This window comes from Watersipora subatra, chromosome 4, assembly GCF_963576615.1.
Source record: "Watersipora subatra chromosome 4, tzWatSuba1.1, whole genome shotgun sequence".
Classification (NCBI taxonomy): Eukaryota; Metazoa; Bryozoa; class Gymnolaemata; order Cheilostomatida; family Watersiporidae; genus Watersipora; species Watersipora subatra.
Window position 1 is genome coordinate 10,139,862 of NC_088711.1, and position 15,001 is coordinate 10,154,862.

Here is a 15,001-nt window from a genome sequence, read left to right on the forward strand (position 1 = left end):
TAGCCTTGCTAAGGTTTAGGTTTTCCTCTAGCCGTAGCTTTGCAGACAGTTCTTTATCTAGCAGTCCAACGACTAATCTGTATCTGATAGTTTTGTCTCTTTCTGCTGCGAACTCGCAGTGCTCACTGAGTTTGTATAAGTTCCTAATAAAGCTCTCAATATTCTCGTCTGCTCTCTGAGCTCTTGAATGAGATATACTTCTAAGATGAATTTCGTTCCGCTTTGGGTTAAAGTCATCCAGAAGCTTTTTAGGAACTATATCAAAATCCTTCTCATTATCGTCAGTAAATGTAAATTTTTCATACTATTGTTCAGCATCACCACCCATAGTGTATAGAAGGGTTGCTATCTGTACACTACCATCCGTATCCAATAAACCAGTTGCTACCCTATACAGTTTAAATCGTTTCATCCATTTTAGAAACGATGCTGGTGATGAGAAATCGAATCCTTGTGGTGCCTCTAGTTTAGACATGATTGTAAGCTAAGAATAGGTACTAGATGGCTACGAGCAATCAGCTAAGAGTAGGATTAAATAGATAGTTTTGCAAACAAAGGAGGACACGCTGCCACCATGTTAGATATTTAGACAAGAAGTTCCTTTATTCAATAAGGTCAAGGTTACAACAATAATAAAAAGGTCAAGAACATTCAATAGAATCATAGAGTTAGTAGAATAGTAGATGAACTAGTTACAGCAAACACCCATAAATAACTGTATAATAGAAACTTTCTTTTTTATTCCGTAGATGAATTAAGCATCATTAAAAATTTATTTAAGTCGTGTTGCCTCGCAGGTTAAAACTGCAAACAGTATGTTTGTTTCTTATCTCGCGGTTGAAGATGGATTTGGGATTTAGCCATGAGTTTGCTAATTATCAATGACAACTGCTCTCAAAGACATACTTGTATTTTGAAAATAGATGGAAAAATAAATTCATGATGTGATGGCATAATGCATTACCCACAAAGCAGAAGGCGTTAGCATTACTATTAATTTTTCTGAACCACAATGAGAACAGAGCGAAACTTGCGAAAAATTGCAATTCATAAAATATCTGCAAGAACCATTTTTTCAGGCAGACAATTCTATATTTTTGTTTATTATGCTAAATCACTATGAAATGCTGTTTAACTTCTCTTGCGTTATCACCAAGATCCATCCGACCAGCTCGACCACCTAGATGTTAAGTCTCCATCTTCTTATTTAGCTCTACAGCTTTTGCGATGGTGTACACCATAATACATTTCAAATGCATGTTCTAGCAGAGCAAATTAGTATTAGGAAATTTTAACTAGTGTAAGTCAGATATTATGTTAAGCTACTTACCTGATAGTTTTATTTACTCATGCTTTCTATGTGAGTCTTTACCATCAGGCATATGCATCCAGAAAAGCCGTTTATGTTTCAGTGAAATAATGTAAACTCGAGAGTAATCTTTTATAGACTTGAATTAGCTACTAGTGGGCCTATGCTCGATGATTGTTCCAAAAGATGGTATTAATATTCTCAAAGGATTTACAGATTTGGGTGTCAACAGAGCAATAGTTTTACTATTTTTTTATTTGTTCTATATCATCACTTATTGTTTTTGTGAAATTATTTTTTCGTCTGTCGTAAGTCTATCAGTTGCTGCTTTAGAGAATATAATTATGTTGGTTCATTTTGATTCGCTAAGTTTTTGGAGAATTATTTATTATAGTTTAGTTCGATGCAAGAGAGACTTCTGCTTGTAAATGCTGTTCATGTTGGTAACAGTGTGTTATATTAGGTATAAGAGTCAGGATCGATGTCAGTTTTATAACATTTCTTTAAAAAATTGGAATCACCGGCATTTGGTTCAGTCCAGCTGTGTGTACATCAACACTTTCAAACTGTTCTTGAACAATTTACCAGCTTGTTATTCTGATACTACTAAAGCAAGAGACTTGGCCACAGCTAGTTGGTCTTGTCTTTTAAAAACCTTAAAAAGTGAAGCCATTTCGACTATTATTATATATTTAATACAGTTAAGAAATGCAAAATCAATTTGTTGTTGTATAGAGTATATTGCCTGTTCAATAGCGATCATCAATTTTTAAAATTTTTTGTATTTTAATTTTCAGCAATTAAAGTAAGCTGAAAAAAAGAACTTTGCACTAAGTGTTAATTGATTTGGTAGTTCACAAATACTGTTTAAACTGAAGAAAATTAGCATAAATTTTCGTTAGACCAATATCTAAAATACACATGCAAGGCAAGAGCATATGATAACAGCAATTATGATATTGGACCGCTGCCAAATCTAACAATAACTGTTTGTTCTATATTCTAAAGCAAAGATGCGTATTGTAAATAAAAATTGTACAATAATGTTTGGGGTGTATTCTATGTGGTAGAAAACATTAAATTTACACCCTGTTGTTTTTAAGATAGATCATTATATGATAGTATATATGCATCCGTTGTGATATTTCACAATGATATTTTTTGCTAAAACTGTTAGATTAACGAATCAACCAAGATGTATGTTTATAAATTGAGCATTTTTTCACATAAATGAGCCGTCTAAAGTATTGTCTGAATTCTTGTGTCGTAATTTCGCTCGTTAGTCATCATCTTGATTGTCTTCTGTTTGTCAGTAAATCGCTACAATTTAAGTATTTCATTCTGAAGATAGGATTAAAGGTGAGACATGAACATGGTATTTGCTGGAGAGGAAATATTCCTCATTTCTGTTTCTTGTTGTTTTCTTGACTAGAATCGGAAACCAAGCATGACTGGAAACAGCCTTCTGCAGAAAAGCTTTGCGACTGCAACACTCTTGGCTGCTGGAGGTATATTTACCAATTTTACATGAGCTTGTTATGAAACATGAACACATGAGTCAGCAATGGTACTAATGGCTGCTGTTAAATTTTAGCTATTTCAAAACTACGTGTATTTATGAAGAGTTGATAGACAAAATCAGTTTCTTATGTTGCTTGATACAAGTTGTTCATCATGAATGTAAGACCCAATTTATGCATTTATCTTCATACTTTGGTTTATCATATAATGTAAGATTGTTAGATGAAACATCAACTAAACTATCTCACTTGATGGTGTTCTTTGAAATTACTGCAGTTAGCTGCATTGCGTATGCTGTACATAATACTGAGAGTTTCTATTGTTACTATTTGTTACTATTTAACTGTTGATGCTTTCTTGTAGGCTTATTAATCTATTATTTGTTTCAAAGAACAAAACGAAAACAAGGCAAACCAGCCGTACAAAATATTCAAAGTAATATTTATGATAAAGTAAAATCTCTCTGCAAGGAATGCATCGAGCAAGCAGAAGTTATTCTTGTTGAGTCAGAATGCGACTGGGACCGAGCTTACACACTGATATGTGAGGATCTCGCCACTCTCAAGGTGATAAAAATATTTTAGCCTCGGTTTCACCCCTTTTCCTTATTGGAGACCCGGTTTTTTAACGCAATAGGAATTTATATATTTTGCCATACCTCGCCTATGCCTAAGAGTTGTTAATCAAATTACATTGTCAAGAATTTTTACTCGGATCTGTTGATGCATTTATGCCCATTCTTTTCTTCTATTTTAAGAGTAAACACTTTCACATAGTTCATCAAATTTAAAGCATTACATCGGCTAACTTTTGCTGAGTTGTTAAGCTTACCTTTAAAGCATAGATTTCCAATATTACAGTCAAACACACCATTTTGATCACAATGTTTGTTTTGGTACATACCTCCTTCATGTATTATAGTATGACAGTACAAATAATCATGCCATCGATGTAGGCACAATTGGGTATAAGGTTCCATTGCTGGTCTAAAACAAGCTTTATGCCGAAATGCACGCTGCCACATGGTTCATTTGCGCTACAATATAGCAGCATAAGAAGCTACTGCAGAGCTTTTTTCAAGGCATTCTGCTTAGTGTTTGCCTCATACTGACATTTGTTCTTATTCGATTTAAAACTGCTGTTTAAGCTAAAGATCATCACTGAAAGTTTGTACAAAGGGTTTAAACTGAATACACCAAGTTCTTGGTTTCGGTTAAACAAATAAAAAGTGGCATGAATACCTATTGAATATATAAAATGTTCATGCGTTCACTTTAAAGGTTGACTTGCAACCAAATTCATATTACAGTTATTTGGTATCAGAAAATTCACCATGTCTTACTCTGCTGTGTTGTAAGTGAAAAATATGTGGAAACGTGATTTACAAGCTCTTAAAAGCTCAATAACGAACAGTTAATCACAGCCATCACGAAAACGCTGTAGATTGGAATCAATTTATTTCTCTGAAATACTCAAACAATTTGGTTATTGTTTTGACACGTGATGTTATCACGTGGATTGAAAGGCCATTAAAAGGCTTAATATAAAACTCCTCGTAGCACTAGTTTATGACAAACACTTTAGGTTCTACCGGAAAGCTCGTATCAAATATAGATGCTCGCTACTTTACGGTTTTGTTTCGGCTTGGTGTTATCGTCTAGTCGTAATTTGATCATGTGGCCCATACCTCCTGTCAAACAGCGCGAATAATTTCTGCAGCATTTTTCATCTATCACAGGTGACCAACAGGCTCGTCATGTTTATCAGCGGATGATATGAACTCCTTCGAGCTAAGGTTACAAAATTAAACGAATTTTTTACAGTGGGTTTTGAGATATCAGTGCTCAAAATGACAGCATTACAATGATGATGAAATAGACGCATAATGACAATAGACATGGTTTTATTGAATGCGAGAAGCATATTTGTGAAAATATTTCGACGAATGAGGTTGCATGAAAGTGTAAACAAGCCATCTTGTTCAGCTACATCCCATTTAAGCCGTTTTGACAAGAGATTCCAATCTCTGGCGTTTTTGTGATGGCTGCGATTAACTGTTCGTTTTTGAGCTTTTAAGAGCTTGTAATCACATTTCTACATATTTGGCACCTACAACGCAGCAGAGTAAGACATGGTGAATTTTTTTGATAACAAATAACTATAATTTGAATTTTGTTGCAAGTAAACCTTTAAAGATTTCTGTCATATTTTTAGAATCATGTTTTTGTATCATTCTGCAAAACTCTCTTTCTTGTACCTTATTTATGCCATCGGCGCAATTAGTCTTTATTTAATATGAAGTCATTGACATGGTAAAATGGTATTTTTGCATGCTCCAAATTAATTTATTGCTGAGGACTAAAAGGCTATTGCAACCATCTTGCTGTCTTGCCAGTAATAATGTCACCATTATGATAATCAAAGATAAACTTAATATCATTAAACTTAGATACTGTTTTACATTTCCAAAAATTTTCTTCCATATTTTTTGTCAAATCATCATGATAAAATTTGTGAATTCAATGTGATAATATATAACTAATACAGTCAAACATGGATAACTCGAACTTCACGGGACCGAGCAAGTGTTCGAATTATCAAAGCCTTCAAGTTATCAGAGCACTGTCACAAGTCCATGTATTTACTTATTTATTAGTAGATTTATGTACATATACAAACTATAATATAAATCAAAAGCACAAATGGCTTGTTTCAAATTAAATGCTTCTAATGTAAAGTTTAAAACTTTTTATCAAAAATTATAGAGATTTTTCTATCACTTGAGAATCGTTTGTTGTTTGAGGTGATGTTATTGCCGGGACGTTTTTTAGATTGACATTGGCAAAACTTGATCGTTGTTGAAATGCTCAAAAGAAAAGACATTTTTTTCTTTTGGGGGTTTACCCACGATCAATTTTGCAGTTTTTTCTTGAAGTTTATGCAAAGATTACCTTACTTTACCTGGGATTCGTTAAGAGCAACACTCCGAGGCAGTTCAATTAGAAGTTTTACGAGGTTTTACGGTACATTCTATATCACTCACGCTTTTTTAATAGATACTTATTGAATGTACACACGTATTCTGTGTTTAGGTCAAACGATGAATAGTTTTTTGTAGCTAAGACAACGTATACGTTTAATTACAACCATTTTTAAGACGTTTTAAACATTCAATATTCCGACGTTGATTCAACACGGAGTCAACGTCGGAAAACTATTCATCACGGGCTAGCCGGGTCACGCCACGCACTCAAGGATTTTCGCCACGCACATACAAAACAAAAACAACATGCGATTTTTGTTTTGTATGTGCGTGGCGAAAATCCTTGCGCGCGTGACCCGGCTAGCCCGTGCTATTCATCGTATAGCAGTATAAATCAAATTTCACCAAACCTTTAGAAAAGTCGTTGACAAAAATATTTTGCCGATGGTGGTAATAACGACGATTATGAATTACGAAAAGATGAGGTTTACCTCTATGGCTTTGAATAAAGTGATTTTCTAAAGCGATAACAACCGTTTCGGTAGCCGTTGGGCAAAAAAACAGTTCGAATTAACAGTGTTGAGTTCGAGTTATCTATAGCAATTTATCATTACGTGGGAACGGACCAAAGAAACCGTTCGAATTAACCATGTGTTTGAGCTATCCGTGGGCGAGTTATCCATGTTTGACTGTATTTTGATAAGCATGAGTATAGTTTATAGCGCAATTGTATTGACAAAGGGTAAGAGGAGGTAACTCACCTCTATCATAAACTGGTCTGAAAAGAATGGGAAAAAGTTCTTGAATGAATATTTACATGTTACACCTAGTATTGAATGTCAATGTTTCAGAATAAATGTTAAATTATAAAGCTGCAGGTGTTCATTCTAGCAATGTTAACATTAACCCTTTGAAGTGTTTATGTTCATTCCTTTAGCTTATCAGTGTATTATTATTATCAGTGTACAGTAATTCTTATCTGCTCTGAATATCGGTTGTCAAACCTTTGTGAGAACATAGCTTAGATAGACTGGAGCACTTGCTTTGGTTGTCATGCAAATATTTTTAAAAATCCTGGAAATGAATATCTGTTACTATGTGACTAAATTCATGTTTAGATATAAAGTGTCCTTTTAATAATTTATCTTTAATTGACCCATAAAAATCTACTAGGGGAATAAGCACTGTTCCATATTTTCACGTAGTGAATACATTGTACACAACTTTTACCAGGTGATTGGAATGGATTGTGAGTGGGTCACAAAAGGAAAAAAGAGAAAACCTGTGTCAATGCTACAGTTGTCCACGTCGCATTGCACAGCCCTGGTTAGGTTGCACTTATTTACTCTACACATTCCTGGTTCTTTAATTGCTCTCATCGAAGATAAAACGTAAGACATTAATCTCTATCCGTGTAAGTTAGGATAGTGTCTATTGAGTTCACCCCTATTTCTCTACGCTAGTTTGGGATCATCTACATTGATTTTAATTTGAATGCATTGCACTGACTACATCGTATTGACTACATGGTACTAACTACATCGTACTGACTACACCGTACTGACCACATCGCACTGACTACATCGCACTGATTACATCGTACTGACTATATCGTACTAACTACATGGTACTGACTACATTGCACTGACTACATCATACTGACTACATTGCACTGACTACATCGTACTGACTACACCGTACTGACTACATCGCACTGACTACATCGTACTGACCACATCGCACTGATTACATCGTACTGACTATATCGCACTCACTACATCGTACTGACCACATCGCACTGATTACATCGTACTGACTACATCGCACTGACTACATCGTACTGACTACATCGTACTGACTACATCATACTGACTACATTGACTGACTACATCGTACTGACTACATCGTACTGACTACATTGCAATGATTACATCGTACTGACTACATTGTACTGACTACATCGCACTGACTACATCGCACTGACTACATCGCACTGACTACATCGCACTGACTACATCGTACTGACTACATCGAAATGACTACATCGTACTGACTACATCGTACTGACTACATCATACTGACTACATTGCAATGACTACATCATACTGACTAGATTGTACTGACTACATCTACTGATTACATCGTAATGACTACATCGTACTGACTACATCGTAATGACTACATCGTAATGACTACATTGTACTGACTACATGGCAATGACTACATCGTACTGACTACATCGCACTGACTACATCGTACTGACTACATCTACTGATTACAACTACATGGCTGTGTTACCAGGTCATATTAGACATTTCAAATGTCTTATGCAGATTCCAAGCTTGAGCAGAAGGCTTGCTGAATAGCCTCGATTCAAGATGTCTCATAGATTTGTATTGTTGTCATCAATATATTGTTATACAATTGTTTTATATCATAGATGCAACATTCATGACACCCGATAGCGCATTGCCACTCTAAAAAAATAATATCTTTTGTCAGCTTTAGAAGTTATCCACCCTTTGCATGCATATTAGGAGCAACTAGCTTGTAGGAATTCCTGTGCATGAACAAATATATTTTGTATTCTTGTCTTTCTGATACATATAAGCAGATTTTTAACAGATATTGTGCTGGTTTGTTTTTAGAATTCTCAAAGTAGGTGTGGGAGTCATGGATGACAGAGATACGCTTTTCACAGATTACCTGATGTCTATGTTTGGCTGTGTCGACCTCCGATATGTGGCTGGCAGGTATAAAAAATCCTGGTGAGTGGAATATGCTATTTGTCATTATTGTTATAGTTCCTATTTGTTAGCTCCTGATTGAGAATAGTTATTCCACAACTGTGTTCATGTAGGAACAAAGGTGGCCTTCAAAGCCTAGCTCAAGAAGTTGCTGGAATCTCACTGAACAAATCCAATCAGCTAAGATGCGGAGATTGGGAGCAAGAACAGCTACCACACAGCATGGTGATTCTCATAAACAGAATGATATTTACTGTAGTTCATTCACTCTGTGTTATGAATTCCTTGGTACACTTTTAGTGCAATTGCAAGATGCGCTGTTATTAGTTTTTATAATGGCCTTCTCTAGTAGCTAATTTATAAGTGTTGAAAATCTCCAATGATCAGCACATCACTCGTTTTGAGAAATTGATTTTCCAACAGTTTGATCTTAAGGTAATAGTTAAATGCATCGCTAGTTTAAATTTGCAGTGATTGCGTTCACCTCCTAATATACATAATGTATATCTATTTTATATATGTATACACTGTAAAACCTCTACTTGAACGCTACCTCTATTTGAACGCCACCTCCAATTGACCGCCTCCCTGAGAGAAGGGTTGACAAATAGAGCGCCATTCTCTAATTGAACGCCACCTCCATTAGACTGCCGCCACTTTGGGATTATTTGGTCTTTTCGAGTTCATTATATCAATTGATCAGTAGAAAAGTGTCCACAAAACCGTATTAATAATGAATCGTTTACATTAATAACAGTTAATTCTCTCGTTGTCCAATTCCAAAACTTATCGGATTTTTTTCGCTAAAATTTTAAAAACAACACCATAGAAATAATCAATAACTGCCACAGGCTAATAGTAGTTCCTTGTTTAACGCCATCTTGGTACTTCGAAGTACACGTATATAAAAAGCGGTTTACATTTACGATGGTAGATGAACGACTAGTTTTAGGGTGAAGGTTGTGTTTAGCGAGCAAAACCTTTACGCATTGCATTTGTGCTAAATAAAACGGTTAAAAGTGTTGCTCTGCCAAAAAATTGTTTGAATGCTAATATCGACTAGTTCAGTAGTGCAAAGGAAGAGTTGAGTTTAGAAGACATTGTAAAAGGCATTGAACAACCAGAAAAACACATGCCATCGAAAGCAACAATCAAAACGCAGCTATTCGATCAAACGATGCAAATATCTTTGTTTTAAAAATGTTAACTTTTGTTTCTGCATGAAATATAAGTATGGTTCATTTATGTCACTTGTTCATGAATATATATGTTTGTAGCATTTGATCGATTACCGTTCTATAACTTATAAATTCGCAGTTTTATAGCATATTATTTAATAGCATTCTTGCAGTTATCTTAACACAGTTTACAATGGATTGACGCTCGTAGCACCTCTTCTATAGCATATAAAAAGCTAACGTTGGCTGCAAACTGTAGCAAACATATTAATGAGTGCAATGAGATTTTATTCAACATTGGTAAATATAAATATAAAATTAAAATATGCCTTTAAATTTAGATCGAAACAAGAAATTTAAAGCGCCAACAAATCGCGAAGCAAGGCACAGGCTATAATATAGATCATAGATCACTTGCAAGCAATAGATAATAACTGGTAGAGATATCTTTCGGCTTCCCAATGCGTATTTTATTTAGAAATCTTTGACAAGTTAAAGGTAAATTAGCAGATTTATTGCATCCAGAAGTTTTAACATTGCTCTACCGGAAGAAGAGGGCAAAATATAGGTGATATTTGTTTCGTCCGAAACAGAGCTAAATTTATCTTCCCAAAATTCTGAGGAGCCATTTGAGAAATAAAACGCCAGCCTCTATTTGAACGCCACTTCCAATTGACCACTACTAGAGAGGAAGGGTTGAAAAGTAGAGCGCCTTGTCGTTCAATTAGAGGTTTTACGGTATATATATATATACAATATATATACATATATACAATATAAATATATACCATAAAACCCATAAAAGTATATGCTCCCTTTGGTTCGGTTGAGCTTTCAGTAAGAGGTGCAGCACTATTAGCCTTTGTGCATAGCTCATCACCATTGTGATTTGAGCTTTTTGGTGTCAGCACATTGACTTTCTTCAAGTCTGTGAGGCAACTCACTTGTTTCATGGCAGAAAATCAACTCTCATTAGTAATGGGATTTGTGTCCCTTGCCTGCACTGAGCTGCACTGATGAGGCTTCATTAGCCGAGACAGTACTGTCTGTAGCATGAGTATATATATATATATATATATATATATATACACACAGATATATATACAGTCAAACATGGATAACTCATCCACGGATAGCTCAAACACATGGTTAATTCTAACGGTTTCTTTGGTCCGTTCCCACGTAATGATAAATTGCTATAGATAACTCGAACTCAACACTGTTAATTTAAACTGTTTTTTTGCCCAACGGCTACCGTAACGGTTGTTATCGCTTTAGAAAATCACTTTATTCAAAGCCATAGAGGTAAACTTCATCTTTTCGTAATTCATAAGCGTCGTTATTACCACCATCGGCAAAATATTTTTGTCAATGACTTTTCTAAAGGTTTGGAGAAATTTGATTTATACTGCTATACGATGACTAGCACGGGCTAGCCGGGTCACGCGCCCAAGGATTTTCGCCACGCACATACAAAACAAAAATCGCATGTTGTTTTTGTATGGTCCCAGGTAAAGTAAGGTAATCTTTGCATAAACTTCAAGAAAAAACGGCAAAATTGATCGTGGGTAAAACACCAAAAGAAAAAAAAGTCTTTTCTTTTGAGCATTTCAACAACAATCAAGTTTTGCCAAAGTCAATCTAAAAAACATCCTGGCAATAACATCACCTCAAACAACAAACCAATCTCAAGTGATAGAAAAATATCTATACTTTTTCATAAAAACGTTTTAAACTTTACATTAGAAGCATTTAATTTGAAACAAGCCATTTGTGCTTTTGATTTATATTATAGTTTGTATATGTACATGTATCTACTAATAAATAAGTAAATATATGGACTTGTGACAGTGCTCTGATAACTTGAACGCTCTGATAATTCGAACACTTTTGCTCAGTCCCGTGAAGTTCGAGTTATCCATGTTTGACTGTATATATATATTAGCTGTGCTATCCGGCGTTGCCCAGTATTAAAAATCAGCTTATAAACAATGAGAGGTAATGAGAGTATCCTGCCACTTGCTATTAGCCTGGTACATTGTCAATGGATAATTTGAGTAAGCTTACTAATAAGAGCTAACTACTTGCTCTCTCATGATTGAGTATGCATAAAATTACACTAGCTACTGCTCTCCTTGATGTTGCGTCGTAACGGAAAGCTGTAGTGTATTTGCATTTATATAACGACTTATATTGCTCAATAAGTCCATCAGGCTCGTGTGGCTTAATTGGTAAGGAATTGAACTGGTGATTGAGTAGTCCGAGATCTAATCATCTGTGATAAGGATTCTTTATTCCAAGATTTTAATAGCTATAGCTTGACAAACACACAGATAAACTTTGAGAAATATATAGATTGGCAATAATTTTATTTCAAACAAATTTTTGTTCAAATTAGGCCATACAACAATCTTAAATCAAAACAAAAAACCAGCAACAGTTAGCCAATATAATCAAGTAAATGTTTGACATAGCGTGTTTAAAATACTTTTCTCTGATATAGTATATATATATACATGCGTAAAACATCTTTCACTGTCTTAACTTGTAAATAAAAAACTGAGCAAGACTAGACTTGTCTCAATTTTGACGTTTCCGCGCCACACCTTAATACTCTTCAGTTTTGGTGTTGTTAGTTGTATGTATATGCACTAGCAAAAGTCATATGAATTCACACCAGGCCGCATCCTCCTTGACCTTGTAGAGTTGCTATGCAGCCAAAGACTCTCAATCGGGACTCGCCATATTCATGTGTCTCGTGGCATTGAAGCTTACGTCTCTCATGTGGGAAAATGAGGCCAAAGCAATTTGCGCAATACAGACACGAGCCCTGCCCATGTGCCATGGCATCGTAGACCTCCGCTACAAGGCCGGCAGCGTGAGTATTCTTCATTTGGTCATTCAGTGCTCACAGATGTCTGCAGGATAAATAGTCATTAAATTACTTATCAATATTTTATTTTATTTACAACATCTTGCAGTCAAATAGTCGAGTTAAATTTTGTTACATTTCTGAGCATGTTTTATATTTTTATATAATTACGTTACGTGATTCATAATAATTCAACTTGTATTAAAATTTATAAAGCTGATAATTCAAACATACAGAAATATTGTGAATAATGAATAGTCTTCCATGTTAACTCATGACAAGGTATGCGAAAAGAGAATATGACTTTGCGCTGCATTTTGTAGCTAGTTTTTCTTTTGAATAAAATATATTGTCGATTGTATTACGTAGCAGATGTAATATTTACTTTTATGTATGGTATGTTTATGGTTCAGATTCACATTGGTAGTTGTCTTGATATCAGCTTCTTTTACTTTATCTGCTTAGTCATTTCCTTGATGCTGTCAGCTGAACTAGAATAATACCGGTGTGTTTACGGCGGTTTAGCTGTTCAGGAAGAAAGCAGCAGAGTGGTTTGTCTATCTTGAAATTGGCTAGCTATTCAATACATCTTATCAAGCCATATATATATAACACGTGTATTCAATGGTCAATTGTTAAATACGTGAAACTGTATGTATAGCAGCACAACAGAGTTGGTCTGGTGTTAAATCTAAATGAGTTGATTGGCTGAACGGAAGTGTAAATGGGTTGATTGGCTGAAAGAAAATCTAAATGAGTTGATTGGCTGAAAGGAACTGTAAATGAGTTGATTGGCTGAAAGGAAATGTAAATGAGTTGATTGGCTGAAAGGAAATCTAATTGAGTCTATTGGCTGAAAGGAAATGTAAATTAGTTGATTGGCTGAAAGGAAATGTAAAATATGGATTGATTGGCTGAAAGGAAATGTAAATGCGTTAATTGGCTGAAAGGAGATCTAAATGAATTGATTGGCTGAAAGGAAATTTAGATGAGTTGGTTGACTGAAAGAAAATGTAAATGAGTTGATTGGCTGTAAGGAAATGTAATTAAGTTGATTGGCTGAAAGAAAATGTAAATAAGTTGATTGGCTAATAGGATTTTGTTGGTTCACTTCAGCCTACACCTGGCACTGCAGCCATATCAGTTGTATTAACACCTTCCATTCGGGCTCCATCCAAGTGCATCTCTTCTAACGCTCTCCGCTCTAAGGCTATGTACAGTAATTGTGTGATGCAAGCTCCAGATGGTCAGGTGCTTTGCGTTTGTGACGTGAGGAAGGCGCAGTGGTATTGTGACAAGGAGCTCGCAGGTAACCTATTGTAATTGCTTCGAAATGCTAACTGCTGCGCAATACATCAGCCAGCAATCTGTAGTGTGTTGTAATGTCTAGATAAAGTGTCTGAGGAAGGAGCAGAGGAGCTGGTCATCAGGCTAAGGTTTGAGCCAAGAGGAAGGCCGACCACTGAGAGAGACTACTACCGATCTCGTAAGGAAAACATCTGCGTTGTATGCGGAGCTGATGAATCTTTTCTCAGAAAGAATATTGTGCCTAGAGAGTATAGGAAGTAAGTGTATTATTTTAATAAATTCTCATAAAATAAATAAGTGGATTTCAAGTTTCCTGAAAGCAGTTTCTAAGATGAATTTGCGGTATTCTCACATAGTAAACTTTGTACTGCCTTAGTGTCTTAAGTTGTGTTTATTATGGTGTCGAGCGCTGCTACAGGCTTAGTCCAACTGCAGCGGGTAAGAGTGATAACTACCGACTGTCCATGCACTCTATTCATGTAATATAATTTCTCTATGCTCTTTCTCATTCTGTAGACATTTCCCTGAAATTCTAAAGTCGCATTCTTCTCACGATGTGGTGCTCCTGTGCGCTTTATGTCATCAAAAGTCTGGTATCTCAGATCAGCGGTATAAGATGCATTTTGCCGATCTCTGTAATGCTCCCTATACGACTGGAGCAGTAACTGTCAATCAAGAATTGAAGAAAGTTAAAAGTGCGGCGAGGTAAGTGCCCTCAATTAAATTCACAGTGGTTGAGACTGTTCAGATGGCCCAGTGAAGCAAAAGTTGCATGAACTGGAAACCTTGAGGGCATCATAAACTGTATGCTTTAATTAAGAGTTGCCTTGTAATTGGATATCATGTGGACGTGTTATATACTCGATGCCATGCAGAGGTGTTGTACTCTGTATAGCATGTGGATGTGTTGTGAACTGGATACCATGTGGGCATGCTTTAAAGTGGATACCATGTGGACGTGTTTAAACCTGATGTTATGTGAACTTGTTGTAAACTGTATGCTTTGAGAGCTGTCTGTGAATTGAAAGGTATGGTGAACACGGGTTAGAATTTGGAATTACATGTCGATGGGATTGAATAGCA

At 35.6% G+C, this 15,001-nt stretch overlaps 1 protein-coding gene across 1 annotated transcript in view; it reads left to right on the forward strand.

The window, feature by feature from the left end:
- LOC137393601 (exonuclease 3'-5' domain-containing protein 2-like) overlaps positions 1 to 15,001 on the forward strand; it is a 58,797-nt gene that overhangs the window by 40,359 nt on the left and 3,437 nt on the right. The window contains exons 4-9 of the mRNA XM_068080230.1: positions 8,462 to 8,581; positions 8,674 to 8,785; positions 12,443 to 12,616; positions 13,727 to 13,919; positions 14,001 to 14,177; positions 14,401 to 14,623. Coding sequence (XP_067936331.1) covers positions 8,462 to 8,581; positions 8,674 to 8,785; positions 12,443 to 12,616; positions 13,727 to 13,919; positions 14,001 to 14,177; positions 14,401 to 14,623 — 999 coding nt within the window. The remainder of the gene's footprint in view (positions 1 to 8,461; positions 8,582 to 8,673; positions 8,786 to 12,442; positions 12,617 to 13,726; positions 13,920 to 14,000; positions 14,178 to 14,400; positions 14,624 to 15,001) is intronic.